The sequence below is a fragment of the Buteo buteo genome, chromosome 5 (assembly GCF_964188355.1).
Source record: "Buteo buteo chromosome 5, bButBut1.hap1.1, whole genome shotgun sequence".
NCBI lineage: Eukaryota > Metazoa > Chordata > Aves > Accipitriformes > Accipitridae > Buteo > Buteo buteo.
This window is the reverse complement of record NC_134175.1, coordinates 3409925-3428805: the sequence shown is the minus strand read 5'-3', so window position 1 is coordinate 3428805 and position 18881 is coordinate 3409925. Positions and strand designations below refer to the sequence as shown.

At 42.5% G+C, this 18881-nt stretch overlaps 1 protein-coding gene across 2 annotated transcripts in view; it reads right to left on the bottom strand.

Moving 5' to 3' along the window:
* Positions 1-17362, bottom strand: part of DVL1 (dishevelled segment polarity protein 1) — a 105359-nt gene extending 87997 nt beyond the window's left edge. Inside the window, exon 1 of one of the 2 annotated variants that reach the window (XM_075027238.1) lies at positions 16843-17362. In XM_075027238.1, coding sequence (XP_074883339.1) covers positions 16843-17012 — 170 coding nt within the window. In that variant the 5' untranslated portion in view covers positions 17013-17362. The remainder of the gene's footprint in view (positions 1-16842) is intronic. The other variant, XM_075027239.1, reaches the window with a different exon arrangement.
* Positions 17363-18881: the final 1519 nt, after the last annotated feature.

Genomic DNA, 18881 nt, shown 5'->3' with positions numbered 1-18881 from the left:
GGCCTCTACAGAAAGAATGAGCCACAGAACTTCACGGACCCAGAGAGCAGCTACTGTCCTTCTAGCCGAAGAGTTTACGTTGCATAATCCAAATACAAAAAACATAACTGGAAGGACTGCTACATTTGTAAGTGCTAGTGCTCATGGAGCATGCGCTGGCCACCCCAGAAGTGATTCTTCTAAAGAAAGCTCATGTTATACCACTAGGATAACAGGAATATTCACCCCTTTTTTCCCCTCCTAATGAGAAATCATTTGTGTGCATACAAAATATGCATAGGTGGGGATCAAACCTCTCTCTTTTCAACAAGTTTTACTTCAAGCCCATTATTTAAGGTATCATGATCCTCTCATTCAAAAAATAAAACACTCCAGTGATGCCTGTCCTTACGTTTGTTTCTTTTTGCTTAGCTGCAATATAAGTTCTTCAGAGTAAGGACTGTTTTCTTACTAGGACCTTACACTATGCCTCACAAAACATGACACCCATCTTCACAAAGGATCCCTCAACAATGAGTAACCATGCTGTATTTGTCTCTGCTGCCTTTTTACAAATGTAAAGAGCAAGTGCAATTCATGCAGCAACTCACAGGACAAGGCCAAGACAGGTGAGTCAAAGATGTCCCCACAAAAAGAACCTGTCAAGGAGATGCCTCCTAAAGCTCAGTCACTACCCTTCAACACCCATGAGCCCCTCCTGTCAGGAATGAAAATCCCAGTTCTTTTTGCACTCCCTGGTTTTAGTCACACAAACTAAAGTCAGCTTGGCACTACAAATGCAAAGCTGCCCTGCAGCAAAGGATAATTCACAGTAGCATTATCTTCAATTCACTGGCTTACTGTTAATTTGGTCTGAACAGGAGGGTGGGGGGAGTGTTAGCAAACACAAAAATAAGCAGATGACAAATTTGCTTATTAATCACATTGAATAAGATATGTATTAAAAAACCTAAGGAGGGAGGGGGGATGAAAAGCAGGATATGAAAGAAGCAGGAGCTGGAACAGCACGGATAATGTCAACCATGAAATGCAACCCCTGCTAGGACAATTTGAAAGACAGAAGAGGCAAGCTTTTTCACGTTAACTATTTGATCACTCTACTTCAGATGCATCTATCTAATATCACATGAAGAACAGGATTTCCATTTACCCTATAGGTAATTCTTACAAGCTAGAGATCTGAAACAGCACTGAGAACAACAAATAAATTCACTCTGCATTGAAAACTTTGGTTAACTTCACTCAAAGTTGACCAGGACACACTGTTGCAAGAGTCACCATGAAACAAGTACAACACCAAAGAGCTCTTAATTCTCCAGCTGCACATTCACACAGGCTCCAGGGCCATTACTTAGTTTACCTTTATTCCAAATACTCAAAGCTCTTTGGAAGGCACATTCTGTACCACCTCAGGATTAGTTTCTAGTACCATTGAAGCCAGTGAGGATCTTTGCATAGACTGAAATAAGGAACTTGTCAAGCACGTCTACAAGCATTGCACTTGCACAACAATCTCTAATGACTAAGTATTCCCACGTTTCCCCATGACACCAGAAATCCAACCTCTCCCTTGAATTCAATAGTTTAACTAGCACCTCTAGTTAGAAACACGGTTGATCCAGAGATTCCTAAATATTCATGTTTTCTGTAGCACTCATATCTTGCCATCACTTGCTACCACGGTGCAGCTTGCTTCCTCAGTAAGAGCAAAATGTAATTAATGTCAGATGCTTCTTTGCATATTCTTTTTCAAATAAAGAAAAAGTTTGTCATGCATCCTTACTCCCTCCTCATCTCTGTACCAGGCAAGTCTCTGGGCTCAATTAGTTCTGTTCCATTTACTGTACCTTTTTTCAATTTGGGTCTATAACTAGAATAGGTCATGAATTACAACTGGAAATAAACATATTTAAAAGCAGCCCCAAAAAGTCTTGCAAACCCACTCTTTTAGTAGTTCCATTCTGTCTGCATTGGCAAATTATTTTTATTTATTTATATAATTTTAAGAATTCAACCACAATAGTAAATTCAATGGAAAATATTACACGAGTACAAATGTAACAATCACTGAAGCTGGTCAATTGCAAAGAACTTCTACTACAATGACTGCCAAAAAAGCAATGGGCAGGGAGGGGAGAAAGAGCCTCTCTGCGACTCAGCAAAACAAAAGGAAAGAGAAATCTGATAGGATACCATGCATTTGCACTGGTATACTTCTGCAAGTGCAAACTCTCAGCGTTTATGTTAGTCTGCAGCTAGAGCTTTACTCTGATTCAGAAGTTTTTACAAATCAGAACTGAACCCCCAAAATAAAAGCTGCTATTTCCAAGTTTCCTAGGCATGTAATTTTAACATGTTTACAGTCTTCTCCAAAGGCACAACTCATGTACATAAATGAAGCTAGGCAGAAGTTTAACTGGTTGTAATATCAGGGATTAGATCACTTACTCAAGGTCAAATACAGAGTAGCTGGAAGAGGGAAAATTGAACTCACCTCAAATCCCAAACCAGTGCCTCAACCCGCATAGTCATTCTTCTCTTCCCATTCCAAAGGGAAGGCAGAGAAAAGTCATTTAAATATCACAGGTTTCAGATAGGATTTCACTAACAAAACTCTTATTTTGAGACAATTTTCCAATCTATCTGTTCCTCTTAAACTTTATATGATGAATGCTTGGTTTTAACAGCCTAACAGTTGTTAAACCACAAGCTCTTGTCCCAGTTCCCCATAGTAAGACAGCTATTAACAAACAGTATTTGCACACTTACTTACTAAGGATTTTCCAAATGCATCTACTTCTACACCTCAGAACTCAGAAATGCAAAAGCATGTTAAAAATAAATAAATCAAAATCTGGAGGCTCCCTTTTAGGGCTGCTCCTCACAAATTGTTGAATGACTTCTATAGACACTTCTTCCAAAATCAGAGATATCTTAACAATAGAATTATGCAAATTTAGCAGCTTTCCAGAGCACTGGATGGACTCCATACTTTAGTCATTACAACTGAGACTGCAAGTTGCTGTGAAAATGCCATCCTTACAAGACTTGAGGGGCCTCAGTACCTACCTTCCATATCACAGCCCTATCAAGTCAGCCATCAGTCACATTCCAACTGGTAACTTGCTGACTGACCTTCAGCATCACAGTCACCCTCTGCCTGTAGCAGACACATGCACACCCCCCATCCAAATCAGAAATTCTCATACTGATTAAGGCATGCATGGTCTTCACCCATTATATTATTGCCAAACAAAGCCAAGAACGTAGATCCTCACTCCACCTGCTTAATAAAAAAAGAGCCAGAGTACTTTTCAAAAAGGAGATGTTATCTTCTTCAGAAATGATGAAACAGGTAAAATTAAACCCAACAGCCAAATGATCCCTAGCAAATCAATGGCGTAAGGTGAAGGGGTTCTCTTACTATCCTCGAGTGTTTCACTTCGATAACTGAATGGAAAAGACAATGTTTTGTATGCTTTGAATATCCTCCCAAATTATTTTCATACTTTACCTTACCAAGGCCACTGAAATAACCAGAAATTATCATTATTCCCTCAGTTACTTACATGTCGCATGGAAATAAGCCACAACAGAATCACAGGGCAACTATTTAGGTCGTTCCTTCCTCAAGCACTGTAAATTCCTCTGTATTTGCTCAGCAGCTTGTCTCAGCTGATTAAACTCTACAGCAAAAATTGGAGGACAAGTCTCCAGTAGTCTTCTCAGAGAACTGGGACCCCAAAACAGCATTAGCAAGATTGCCACTGACATCCTCCCCCTTCCCCAACATGCTCATTAAACCATGAGTTGGTGCTTAATTACTTTAGAAAATTGCATTCTAGTGGGAGGCCAATCCAAATGTCCTTTGCTAAAAGGCAAGCAGTAATCAGATGGAAAAAGCGGAGCCTATACAGCAAAGCTTTTCCTGCATATATGATGTACACTTAAAATCTTCTCTTAGCTCTGATGCTGAAACAGAGCTGAAGACTAACAGAAGATCCAGAGAACTGTATGCTCATAGCATATCCCCACTGCTCACTACCTCAACAGTGATATTCACTGTGGAAAAACTCACCCATCCACATTAGTGGAGCTGACAGGGGAAAGCTGGCTGAAGCACAGACCTATTTTTTCCTTAAGACAGCGCAACAGGAAGACTGTAATTCTGAAGCGGCGTTTTCAGGACCCAGCTCACTGATCTTTATTGATTCTAAAACTTAGCTCTAAAGAGCCAGCTGCGTTGAACTAGCTATGACCAACCATTCTTCCTTTAAACACATACATTCTCTCAGCATTCCATCCTCTCTCACCAGGCATTTTCTTCTTGCAAAGAAAAGCTTTCAAATCTAGGGTCATTTATATACTATACATATTTATAACCAAGCTCTAGGGTCTTAGAGCTTGGAGCATCTCAAACTGTTTTCACGAGTACTTGCAACCCCACAAAAGGGAACCTATGGAAGCAATTCCATCCAAACAGCTTTTGGTATCCAACAAAACCTGGACAAATATATTGGTCAGAAGAGTCTGTCCCAAAGCCCATCAGAATTAACTATTAACTATTTCTAAGTACCATTAAGGGGTTTGAATCAGGCCCCTGTTGGGAACTATGAGCAAGACAAACAGTAAAGAACACCTGTGTAAGCACATTACTACATATGAACGGATTTACTTCTGAGATTTAAGTTAAATAATAAGCATTCAAGCAGTTGACTAAATTAGGGTTTAAAAGCTCTGTGTGTCACCAGTTTCCATGTGCTGTATGAACTGATGCTTGGATACCACAGCCTCAGGAACTGCCCCTACTCCCATCCCCTACTTGGCCACAGAGACAATTACTCAGACTTCCAGACCAAAACATCCTGCAAAAACTAAGGATGGTTACAGATATCCTTTTCTTCCCTTTAAGAACAAGAATGACTAAAAAATGGCTTATGCATTTTCATAAGACACTGTATTTCTGCTAGAAAAGACAGTTACCCATCTACAAACGGATGCAATTTTCAGTCCAAGTAGTATCTTTCACCTCAAGTTTATTATCATGTTTGGGAAAACAAGCAAAATTTAATATCTAAAAGGATCTTCTCAGGAGATAGCTGGATTTGCAGGTTTTCTGGAGAGCAGACATGACCTCTTTATTTTTTCCTCCAGAAGAGGATCATCTATCTGCCAATTTTTGCAGGGTGTGTAAGGAGAGGAATTTTCTTTTTTGTATACTCTCAAAGTAAAAGAGGGTCAGAAAACAGTGGGAGCTGCCATGAACTCGGGGCGGGGGGGGGGGAATAATCAGATGTTACTATCAACAGATGCTGCTTCCTTAAGAATATCTCTTATGAATTTGCCTTTTTTAACACATTGATTTTTAGGCCAACTAAGATCAGTATCTTCCAAAATACTTTAACTGGCTATTGATAGACTACATCTAACATAGTTCTGTACCATGTAGAAGATTTCAGCATGTTTGAAGCTAACCTAAAGTAAGCCTCTGTATCATAACATTGTGGTATGCAGAAGTAAAGGCTTACACCTATAATCATGCTAACACAGGGCTCATTCTTTCTCAGTTCTGCTTTTTCACAGGGTCCATTTTATCAGGGAAAGGACCATATCACAGCAATTCCAGAGAGTGCTTACCTGGTACCACTTCATGTCAGTCTCGACAAGACTACTTTGGAAAATACAGGTATATGCTTAGAGAACTGAAGACTAAGACAGACTGAGTGTTGTTCTATTGAGAAAGGACATTTTTACAACTTTCATATATTTTATTGCCAGCAACATGCTCTTAAATAGACATTTTGATTCAATTATTATTAGGCTTCCAACTGCAATACTAGCTTTGTGAGCTAAACTAACAATGCAGACCAATTTAAAAGCAACATTGCCTGCATTCACTGCTAAACCTCCGAACAGAAGAAAAATAAGGCAAAAAACCCCCCCGTCTTGGAACTCTTGGACAAGCGAGGCAAGACTGTATTTCTGAACACTAATGGTGAAATTTTCAGGAATGGATTTCCTCTAACTTCATTGGAAGTGGAGTTAGACCTACCCTAAATGACTATGAAAAAACAACACATTTTGCTGGAACAAGAAAAACAGATGAGTTGAATCATCTGTCCAGATTCAGCACCCCAATCAAGTGAATAAAAGCAAGCACAGATTAAACAAACAGTAAAACTGATATTGGAGATTGTCAGGAATGCTTTACTCACCCTTTTAATTTTCCCAGTCCACCTACTCAGTGTATCTTGTCTGAAAACAGTCAGTTCTTTGGAACTGGGGTTGCATATACTACATCTTGCAAAATTCTTAACAAATAGCTGAACTTAAACTGAGTTTACATGTGTTTTTCTCATTAGCTACATGTAGAGGGATTTCAAAATGCTGGCTGCTGAAGGCCACAGTACTCTGACATTTACTCAAGACTACCAGAGAAGAGGATGCATTTGCAGATCACACAAGCATCCCTTGCAGGACTATCTTAACTACCACCATGTAATGACACAATTAGAGCACATAAAGTAGACATTTAGCAAAAGATGAGGCACCTGTTTTCTTTATAAATCACATAGCCAAAGAAAAGATGCCATCCTGGATATTGTAAGTAACTAGCTATTAAACTGCATCAGAAGAGATTTCTGCTCATTACCATGGAGCAGTTTACAGACGTTTGCTTTAGCAAACTACAGGGAAATCCTTATACAAAAAGAATGCAAACAACGAGGTAAATTGAGAGTAACCATGAGCCACGAGCAAGCTTTTTAAAAAAATAACTATAGGACCAAGTAACGTTAATCTGTCTCAATTCAGTGCCGTGTCCATTTTTATCGGAGGCCATTCACCTCATCTCCATTATTCAGTACAGTCAAGCTATCCAAAACATTCAAACAAAGGATTGGCAACAGCACAGCTTGCTCCTTATACAACAGGCTGAGTCCTGTCAGTACAAGGGCAAAGCTAGATCTCAAGGAACAAAGGATAAATTAAGTCTATCTGTAGCAGCCAGTCACTGAAAGGACACTGCCACTTTTTTGAGCCTTCTTCTCAAGTTCTCTTCAGGGGTTTCAGCATGTAGTGTTCCACACTGCTTCAGTTAGTGTAGATGTCATGGCAAAAGATACACTCAGAACTTAATCACTGACCTCAGGATTATCTGGTGGACACAGAAAGGACAAAGGCTGACTTTACCTCCAGTACTCGCAAAATAGATGGTCAAGTCACACAGAAATACTGAGCCATTCTCCTTTTCCCACATAGACTGAAAACAGGAATAAAACTCTAGTTCTAGATACTGCCTTTATTCAGTAAGTTTAATACTTGTTCACTTTGCTTCCTCTCTCTTAATTTCTTTCCAAATAAAATCCAGAAATCTCAACACTTTAAGGAACAAAAAAGCTAGACAGAATAAACTGCAATAATACATCTGCAAAGGGTTGTATTGAGTCAGCATCAATAATTGGAACAATCAGCTGATTCTATTGAATTTTCCCTCCCATAATGTGAGGCACATTAGGAAAGGTACATACCTGCTAAGAAAGGGGATCAGTGTTTAATGGCTTTAAGATACTTGATCTCAACTGACTTTATATAGGACTGGACTCCAACACTGCTGAAAGTTTCAAGGATAATGCTTGGATTCTGCATCTCCACAGTTCCTTTTTAGCTTACCAGAAACACAGAAAAAAAAAAAATCTGCCTCTGTGTTGTAGAAGTTTTAAGTAAATTTAAAATAAAAAAGGCTTGCCACTTTGCAAACGCCGGCTGATATCCCTAAGTTATTTAACACAAAAAGAGGTGGAACAGAAACTTCAACCTTCCCTATTTCAAAGAGGCTCTAAACACAGCTCACTGCTGTAATTACAAGTAATCGTCCTACACATTTACCCTGGAGATGTTAAAATTGGACCAAGTAGCAATGAAGACAGTGGACTAGCTATTCAATCCACAGAAACATTAATAAACTGGGCCCTTGCAAAGAAACTCTAATACCAAATCCGATCCCTACCAATCACAAGGCATTCAAGATTGCAATGGGGAGACTACAATATACTGCAAGTTACTTGAGGCCTAGCATATTCTCAAGGCAAATATCAGCTGCATAAAGACATTGATGGATACCCTTTCTCCATGTCTATTTACAAAGAAAGAATGACAGTAGCACAGAAAAGAGAGTAAGAATTAGCCTGGACTTAAGGGCGGGAAATAAAAAAATCACCATTTAAAAGAATTTCACATAGAGATGAAGGCAGAAGATCTACTGTTGATTACGTCAAGCACAACAACAACATATCTAATCAGCTAAATATACAGGAACCCCAACTCTTGTGGAAAGAAAGAGAGAAAGGAAGTAACTTTAATTATCAAGACATCCAAATTGAAACATGTCATGATTCCTAAAGCAGATAAAGACCAGAAGAACAAGGAGAGAATTCTAGCAGTGACGCCATTTACAGGAAAAATCACTATCTGTGTGTCATAAACACCACCTTGTCAACCTTTCCACCTAACAGTGTGGCACAACAGTTGAAATAAATGGTTGGTGCTCCTGAACGATTCTCTGAGAGTACTAATCAGAATGATAATTGACCAGATTGCACATAGTCACGGCAACACCTATCGGGCTGCATTTGAAGTGGAATCTGAAATGCAAGCATGAACAAGGCTACTTTAAAAAATGCCAGACTCGTGCTTGAAGGTAAGCAGAACCAAGTGAAGGGACCCTGCTGTACTAATCTCAAATATACCATGGAAATTTTTACAGGCTTTAATACTGTATGTATATTAATTGCTTAATTCAACATTTTAATCTATTCCATAGCTACTTATGGTTGGTTTCAAAGCACTCAATGTGGATCTCCTCCTGGTGCATCTGGATCTCTTCCTGGTTGCCTGTTCACCCTCCTGTGTCAGGCTAGAATGGTGATAATCTTTCAAAAATTATTAACTAAATCCATTTAATTCAACATACTTCACAGGCAAATTTTAATTAGAGATACAGCAAGCCCATAGATAAGTTGCTGAACTTGAATCCTATAGAGATGGTTAATGTTTCCAAGAGCTGTACAGTCTGAGTGTGTATTCTTAGGCCAAAACAAGTCTACCTGAGCACTGGAAAAAAAGAAAAACAAAACTGTGCATACACTATGTGGAGGTGTTCATTAAATGAACAGTAGTAAACTTGTTTTTCTAACTTGTCCCACTGCAGATCACTAGCCACAGGAAGCAGACCAAACCTGATGTATCCCTTTAGCATGTTTTCATAGCATTAGCTTTTAATAAATATAACATACTCCACCCTCAGAGTGGAGCAGTCCTCAGGTTCCAGCAGAAAAAGTGGTTGTTTTAAATATTTAGATTACATTACAGTTGGGATGTTAAAATAAGCAGTGACTTGTACTGTAGACAGCTATCAGAATCAGCTTGGCAAAATATGTGTAAGCTAACCTAGTGTGGTTAAAAAGTATGAGCTTTGAGGTCTAATAGGCTGGTGTTCTTAGACATATTTTTATTATTTGTACTACAATAGTGCTTTCTGATGTCAGCAAACAGAAAAGCACCACAGTGCTAGATGCTGTACAAACATTAGTAGTAAGATGCACAGTCTCCAGAAAGTTTATAACTTTCAGCAGAGAAAATAAGAAAAAGCTAGGAGAAATAAAGGCTATTCTCATTAGGCAAAGAGCTAACACAGCCCTCAATTCAGCACTACACTTCAGTGTTTTCAAGTACTTTGCTGAGTCCAAGCCTAAATTTGTGGCTGAATATGATTCTTTTCAATTTCTGAAGTCTCAGTTCAGTGCTTTACCTATGCAACTATCCATTTTCTTCCACTAGGTAACATTACTTCCACCTTCTGCAGGTATTAATGAACTCTCCCAGTCTTAAGAATTCTCCTTCCCCCTGAAGGCCTCTGTATGGTTGCTGTTGATCCAGATACTCAGGCCTAGGACCTGCTCTTAGTAATCCCTATTTTCAGAATGTTATTCCAGATTCGTTTGATTGAATCAAGCTGAAACTTGGCCTTCACTTTTGAGCTCCTCCACCAACAGCAGACCAAGACTTCTGCAATGTTTACAGCATTTAAGTGTGCAGCAGACCATGCTGAGTGGAATGAAACCTAGAAAGAACCACGACCAACCCACTGAACTGTGAAGTCAGAGTCACCATACTCAGTTTTATTAGCTGTCTCAAAGAACTAATAAAAATCCAAGCATCTTCTCAACTTAATCTACTTAACCATCTGTGGGTTTTTTGAGGAAAGCCTTCATTAAAAAGCATTCTCCTCCCACTGCACTCACTGCAAGTTACATATTCAAACCAGTATCATTCACGTGACAGAATAGTTCAGCTAAAAACCGGCTCAAAATTCAGTGCATTTCAGAGAAAGACTCTTAGTGACTTCACCAAGCTTTGGATCAGTCCCAAACAGAGCTTCAGTGCTGCCACATACCCTGCTATAGCCTCCCAAAGCAAAGCCAGCAGCAGCAGAAGAGAAGGGTCATGAATCTTAGCCATGGGCTCTAACATGCCTTGCATTCATTTTCTTGGTCAGCCATGCTTGTTTACATCACAGGGAACAGCTGTCCCAACGTGACCTGAAGACAGCTTTGACTATTACACAATCATCCCTTTCTAGCCTACAGACACACAAACCTGGCTAAAAAGGGTACAGGATTAATAAATAAATAAATAAACAAACAAATAAATAATCTTTAAAAGAAACCCATTTGTTGCTCCATCTGCTCAACCACACTTGCTATCCAAAAGACATTTTCAGTAAACATGCCATAGGCATTTGCAAAGATCTATATGGTAAATTATGTGACTGCATTACCAGTTGAAGCCCTAACCCTTTTTAATCTTGTGTCCAAGTAAACTGCTGTCTTCTTCTCAGTCTAACTGTATCTCAGATCTTTGAATATCTACTAACTGATGAAGCAGCCCGAGATAACAGAGAAAATACAGAGGGTTAACACTGAAAGGACACAAATCTTCAGGAAGCCTGCTTTCGTTAGTTGTACCCTCATGGAACTACTTCTTACTCATTCGCCCCTCCTAAAAACATCCTGTTCCCTCAATAACGTTGAGGGTAAAAGAGACTAAAGAGGGAGGAGACAAAGATGCACGTGGGAAAACAAACACACAGAGGGAGATTCTACATGGTTTCTTTGTAAAGATAATCTTGCATGTATTTCAAGGCCCAAAGTTATATGGCACACCTCTTCTTATCTGCTCATCTACCTACCCATCATTCAGATCAGTAACCTGGACATCATCTTGAATTCTCTGACTGCTCTCTAGACCCTCACGTCCAACCTACATTTAGGTCTTGCAGTCTGTGTAGTATTTCTGAAACTTTCCACTTACACAACTAAAATTCTTGCCAGAACTTTGATCATAGTAGTTGCCTCAATATCCCCCTGTCTAGTTCTGACCCATACAGACTCACTCTGTGGGTATCAATCCTTGTCCCAGAGCTGCAAAGATCGTTCTCCTAAACTGTTATTTTTAGCACATGCCCCCTCTGCACATTAGTCTACCAGCTCCGTATTTTCTAATGCAAATATGAATCATTTGCCTTCATTTTATTCTGTTTCAAAAAAGACAAACTCATACCTGTAACTGACCTATATCAGCCTCTGTCACCTGCTTGCTCAGTTTTCAAACAAGTATGGAGGTAGGCATCCTTTCATGTTGCTCTTTAGTCTTGAGAGGATCTCCTTAAAAACACCAGCAAAAATACCTCATTAAAATCTTTGTTGTAATAACTACCAAAAAAACCCCAAAACCACCAACCCAAGACTATGGTCTTACTACTACATAGCACAGCAGAGCCCACCTAAAAGGCAAAATCCTACCTGCAAGGTACTTTTGTCTAGTATGCTGCCTTATCCCTGAATAAACATGGAAACAGTCTTCCAAACACAGAACTCAGTCCAAAAACTTTCTCTTGAGTTCAGCTAGCTCAGAGTCTAGAACTCCATGGCATATGATTGACAGAGAACAGGCAGAAATAAGGCTTCCATGTTTTTGTCTAATGCTGCTTTGCTTGCTGGATTTTTACAACAGCTTTCACAGTTACATTCAATGAGCATGGAATTCTGCAAATATAACACACAAATCAACTTTCTGTTTTCCAAATTATATATGTCCAGTGTCCAAATGGCACTTTAAGCATGAATCATCTAAACCTCACTGATGAATAGGCAACACCTACTTTCATTTATCCCCATAAAAAATATTTTGAGAGTGTTTTTTTAATATCTTGTCTCTAAAAGCTTTCACAATTATGAAATTATTCTGCATCTCCACAGCTAGACATTTGTCAATTAGGACTCCTGTTTCTCAGTTAGGACTCCTCTAAAGGCAAGGGTGAAAACAGAGATGGTACACTGCCTCCATGAGAAAAGACACAAAACAGTGCTTCTCATGTTCCTCTTCTATCAAAAAATTGCCCCGTTCAGCTCATAATCCCAATCGCAAACCGGATTCCTACTGCTTTAAATCACAATTGCTTGCTAGTTTTCAACACACCAAGTACCAAGAAAATCAATTTCTGCGCAAGAAACAGCTGCACCTAAAAGTGCAATTTAAAAGGAAGTTCTTTTGCTGATACCAAAGGAATGCCTAAAAAGCCACTCCTCAAAGTACTCCCTAAAGAAGTATAATCAAAAGAGTATTAGTTCACACAATGGAAAGAATGAGGACTTGAACCTCACCCAGAAGGATGGCAGAACAGACATACTCTGGTATTCAACAGATAAAGATTGCAGAGTCTATTTGCTTGCTCTTCCTATCCTGCAGTACTGGAAGACACCGTCACCAGCTCCTACCACAGTGACATGTTGACTGAACAGAGCAAAGGAAGCCAGAACAATGCAGGAGAGAGTATATTTATCAGTATGAGCTTTTGTACAGACCATGTATTTAAGCTGGTACAGTTCTTCCTCTGAATCTCTCCTGCTGTAATCATGTCACAGCATAGCATCCTATACTGACCAGAGATGAAACAGTAGCATGGAGTCTCAAAGTAGGTTATCTTATAGCAAAATTAAAACATGTAGCTTATGAGAATGCCTCGATCATAAACATTTATAATTTTGTATTTTTGGAAGTTAGTGATAGTGTTTCACAAGTAAAGCTCTGGAAATACCAAATATTTAAGAACAGACAGGTAGGAATTCCTCTTATAAGATGTCACACAGATTCATTATGAATCATCTGGATCTGACACAGTTTGTGCAGCTGTCAGAGTTTCAGTCACGAGAGCCCAGGCATCACAAACTATAGCTTTATTTTCAGATGTATTCATTTTCTATCATTTTTCAATTATCAAAGAATCAAGAAAACTGCATTATACATTATTGCATGGATGTGTGTGGCTGTAACCTTAGAATCAACAATTTCAGTGATCGGAAGTGATCTCTGAGCTCTTCCCCGACAGGAAAGAATCAGTTGCTGTAAGCGACTAAGCAAGCTGATGACACAGCTCCTTGTCTATAAAACACGTATCACAAATTTCACCTTCTCTAAATTTCATTGCTGGTGGATACTATCACATTAACAAGTCTGATCCTGTAATGTCACTGCTTAATTTCCCACCGACTAGAATAAAAATAGAAGCTACAAAGCATTTCCAAGGGTTGAGTCTTAAAGTCAGAACATAGTTAGACATCCTGCATCTTAAAAACAACATCATTATCTACAGATGGAGTCACTTGGAAAGACCGGGCTTTCAGAATAAAGACAAGTCCATCCCATCAAGAGTTAGTGCAGAAGTCACCCTTGAGAATTAAATAGGTGGGAAAAATGTTTTTATGTCAAAGTAAAGCTGGCAGGAAAATCAAGATGAAGGTTCCACATTGTATCTATTTTCCACAGCTTTCCTGATAGTGTAACATTAAGACCAAAAGGCAGAGTAGTAAATTAAACTGTAACCGAAGTTGAGAAGGAAATACGCCATGCCTACACCTTTCTTCCGCACCTTCCCAGAAGGAAAACTGAAAGCAGGCTGGTAACTCAGCACAGGTACGCAAAACACATTAAGTGCTTAACACAGCTCGATATGACTCCACGTCCCCAACCCAACTCCATTCCAATCCTTAGCAACACTATCTTTCAGAGTTGGAACCAATTCAACACATCCACTGTTTCTGAACACAATTATTTATTACATTATTTCAGGATCCAGGAAAGGCTGTGCCTTAATTACAACAACATGTGCAGTATTGCGAAGTCAGTTCCCGATCACTGGCTTCTCAAGGAGGCTCCACTTCTCCAGGAAAACATTTGCTTTCCTAACACAAGAAGTACTTTTCACTCCACATTGGGATTTACAAACCACCCTGCCAAGCGGCAGCCACCATGCCAAATCATAGCTCCGCAGAGCCATTGAGCAGCAATGTGAAGAACAGAAGGCTAGAACTGTAGAACACTACATTTAAAACCAAAATGTTACTGTAGTTTAAGCCTAAGTACCACTTACAGAACACACTGAAAAGAATTTCTTTGGAGGACATTTTCAGGCACATAAGGTAGAAATTAGATACACAGTTTTGTTACGGTTAGTGGCAACCGCATCTATAATTACCTATTCGCAACAACAATTTTAAAAAGTCAGTTTGAAGACAAGATGATGAAAAAAAGCACATATTTACTATTAACACTTGCTAAGACAGCAAAGATTCGTGTAAGTTTTCTTCTAACTCCCTATTTTTCATAAGTATTTAGGATTCAGAGAGGAACAAAAATCTGGTTGACAAACAAAGCAAAAGCAAACAAAAATCCGACTGACAGCTTATTGGTTTGCAAGAGTCACTATCTACAGAGTTACTTCTAGCTGTCTCAAGACAACGGATTGCCACCCCCACGCCACCCAAAATAGTTATATTTGAGGCTACTGTTTGACTGAGAGAGACAGAATTTACCCTCATCACTCACTTGCAACCCATCATCTCCATTTCCAAGACAATGTAAGAATAACAGACATTTTTCACCCCAGTTTCAAGACTAGTAAGAGAATCCACTGTAGGGTTTATGTTACTAACTCTGTTACCTGGTCAAAGATCAAGAAGAGCCCAAACGCTTTAAGAGATCTTCCTAGTATGTTCAACGTGCCTCAGCACAGTTTATGTTTTCTAAGACTAAACTTCCGTAGCAGTGGGAATGAATGCATATGCTGTCTCAACAAACCCAACATCCTTTATTGAGGTTGCACCACAAAAACTTAGAGCTTGAATATATACGACAACTGCAGGGTACCTGTCCCTGTCACTTGAGGGTGAAGGAGAAAAATTTATAAATAGACAATTTCAAAGACCTTCTTTTGAAAACAAACAGTTTGTACAGTTGTTTCCCAGAAAAATGTTTTCAGAATCCAGAAAGACAAGAAGTCAATACATGAACGCTCCTACAGTAACATGCCAATAGTAACAACTCACCACATAAAAAACACATGTCAACAAACAATATCCACATTCCACCATGGATAAAAACACAATTAACATGAAAGGCTTCAGGTCTCACGGATAAGAGAGAGGCTACACAATACGTAAAAGGATGCTTGGGATGATATATCTCACCAAACATAAAATTCGCACCTCAACCACGGTGTTATTTTAGAGTCAGGTCCATATTAGTTTTCCACAAACCTGCTCTCTTTTTTACTGGCAAGGCATTTAAATACGTAAAATTGCCCTGCCAGTGACAGATGTGAGTACAAAGAGGAGTCGTTTGCTACAAAAGGACTAATACATTTTGAAAGTTACCGTCTGGCAAACAGTCAAACGGAATTTTATCGGTTTATTTTATTACGGCTGTAAATAAGCCCGGTGGCACGCAACCCACATTTGTGCGCGGAGACTGGAACGACGTCAAATATCCCCCCAGCTCCAGTCAGAAACCTGGCCTACGCGATCACAAAGGTCGTTTGAAAGCCTGGCCCTTGCCTCCTGGTCCGCAGAACGCGTTACCACCGGCGAGGCGGGAGCAGACCCTTCCAAGAAGCGGCCTTTTTCGCCCACCGACCCCGTTCGACGCCCACCCAGAAGAGCAACCCCATTTTACAGAGCGGCGGTTTCTATTCCTAGCCTTACACCGGGCTTCACCTTTCAACATTATGTCAGCCTGACCCTGCTTGGCTCTTCAGAAAGCCCCGCTCCTGCCACAAGCCCCGACACGGTGACAGCTGCCAGTCACCCCCGCCCCGACCGGCGTCAAGGCTCCGGCCCGGCCGGGAACGAACGGGCGGGGAGCGGCTGAGGGAGCCCGGCCCGCCCCGGTCATCGCCCAGCGCTCCGGAGGAGGAAGGAGGGGCTGGGGGGGGGGGGGGGAATTACTGAAACACAAGCCGAGAGGCCTCTTCGCCTCAAGGGAAGGGGGTTCGATCCGGCCGGGGCTATCAGGGGTCCCGCCGACCGACCGCGGGGGGTGAGGGCGACGACAAGCAGCAACACCGACCCCCGCACCCGCCGCTCGCTCGCCGGGCCGGGCCGCCATGTTAGCGGCGGTGGAGGCGGCACTGGCGGCTTCTTCCTTCCCTCGGGTACCGGCGGCTCGCCGCCGGGGCCTAGAGCCGAGCGGGCGCCGCAGTGCTCGGCGGGCAGGGCCCGCACCCGGTGGCGGGCCCGGGCCGCGGAGCCGAAAGCCCCGGCCCGTAGAGAGGCGGCGGGGGGGCCGCAACCGGGCTCCCGCCGCCGCCAGCGAAGCAGGTGTCTGCCGCTCGGGGCCGAGGGAAGCTTAAAGACCTCCCCTCGGCTGTCAGCGGGAAGGGGCGAGGGGAGGAGAAGGAGGGGCAGGGACCGCCGCCCGCTGCCTCCCCCCCGGCCCGGAGCCGCTCACCCGAAATCCTGGTCCATGGACTTGAAGAAGAACTTGTAGCTGTGGACGGGCCGGTTGCTGAGGACATTTTTGAAATCGGCCAGAGTGACTTTTTCCGGCGGGACGGGCAGCTTCACTAAATAAGGGGTCTCCTCTTCGTCTATGTGGTAGATGATTTTAGTCTCCGCCATGGGAGAGGAGGGAGAGCGGAGGGGGAGCCGGCCCGGGCCTCCGCCACCGCTCGGCTCCTCTCACGGCCTCCGGCCCAGAGCCGCCCCCGACAGGAAGGGAGCTCCCAGCGCCCGGCCGCCGCCGCCGCCGCCGCCGCGCAGGGGCTCCTCGGCCGGGATTTCGCTCCCTGCACTGCTCTCTAGCTGCCCGACCCGGGAACGGCAGCCCGCCGCCGCCCGCCCCGCCTGCATCCTCCGGCCGCCTCTCCCCCCCCGCTGCCGCCGCCGAACTCGGCAACGGACCGCCGCGGTCCCGTCCCCTCAACCGGCGGGCGGGGGCTGGAGGCGGGGAAGGGCAGCGGGGACGCGGGGCGGCGGGGACAACCGCCCTTCTTCTTCCTCCTCCTCCTCCTCCTCCTCCTCCTGCCGCCGCTCTGCCCGCGGGGCCCGCAGCGCTCCCTCTGCCGGCCCGGCGGCACCACAGGCCGGTCACGGCGGCGGGGAGCGGGACGGAGCCGGTCCTTCCCCACCCGCGGACCCTGCCTCCGTCCCGGGTGAAGGTGGTACTTCTGTGGGTATTTTGGGGGGGGCTGGCAGGGATTTTATCCCAGCAAGGTGTTCTCTTTACGTAAGCATCGCAGTCTTTGGCCGAAGAGTAAAGGCTCCCAAAGGGGGATAGGAACAACGCTGTTCGTCCCCTCGCAGCTCTCTCCTTATTTTCTCCTTTTAGGAATTAGTAAACACTTCCCAGGTGCGGACCCCTAGGCATTGTAGCCTTATTCACGTGAGAGCAGGAAAAAGGAGGTACGTTACTATAGGTGTACTCGGTTAGTAAAGCCTTCTAGTCTAACTCAGCAGTCTTTACAAGATACATTCTCCCCAATTTATTTGTATGAGAGATGGGCAGGGCAGAGAACTGCATTACTCACAGCTCTGTAGTGGCAGGCAGGCTACTGTATTTCAGGTATCTCAAAAATTTGGACTGCCCTCCTGCAGCAGACCCCCTGCCCTTTGTGTTTCATGAGAATTGAGATGGGTTCTTTTTAAGCAACGAGCTCATGGATTCTCTGCAGATCATGACATTTTCCACAGTGCAGGTGGCTTCTCCACAGCTTATGCTAATAGGAGAGTAGAGACACATTTGTGGCTCAGAAGAAATTGCTTTTAATAGCTGCTTCAGTGGAAGCCTGTTGGGCACAGAGCCCATTGAGGTGCTTGGCACAGAGCAAGCTTTAGGCCTATCATCTCTTGAATTTCACAGAACAGCAAGAGGCACTGTTCAATGCTGCCAGGTGAGATAGATAAGTTTTGGAGCACACAGCCCCAAGAAAAATCTTTGGAGCGCCGTGTTTTGCAGGTGATGTATCTGGGAAGAGTTCGTCTTTCTTTCTAGAAATCCCCCAAAACGACAGCCAGAAAATGAAGATTTCAGAACAGTGTGCTCAGGTCTCAAGGAATCTTTTGTTCATTAAAAAATACTTCTTCAGGAAAATCGCAAGCAAATGACGTTCTCTCTTTTTCCCTTTCAAAGAAAGAGGACATTCAATTCTCAGAATATTCAGCTGCTTTCTGTGAAGGGGTAAATCACAGCCCAGTGACTGAATTACTTGTGGCACTGGAATGATTTTTCTAGCAGCATGAAACAGAGAAGCCAACTGCATTAGCGGCTGCCAAAAGGTCTGCTAACATTATTGCTGTTTATTATTTTCAATTTTCTGAAATTCTAACCATCACCAGTCCCCAGATCCTACCAGCACAGTACCACGAGAACGCTGCGATACCTTTTCCAGAGCCAAATTCTCCTATGCAGAGCCAGATCTGGGTACCTCTCTACCAATGGCACGGTTAATCCACAACTCAACAAGATTTAACAATACTGAGAAACCAAAA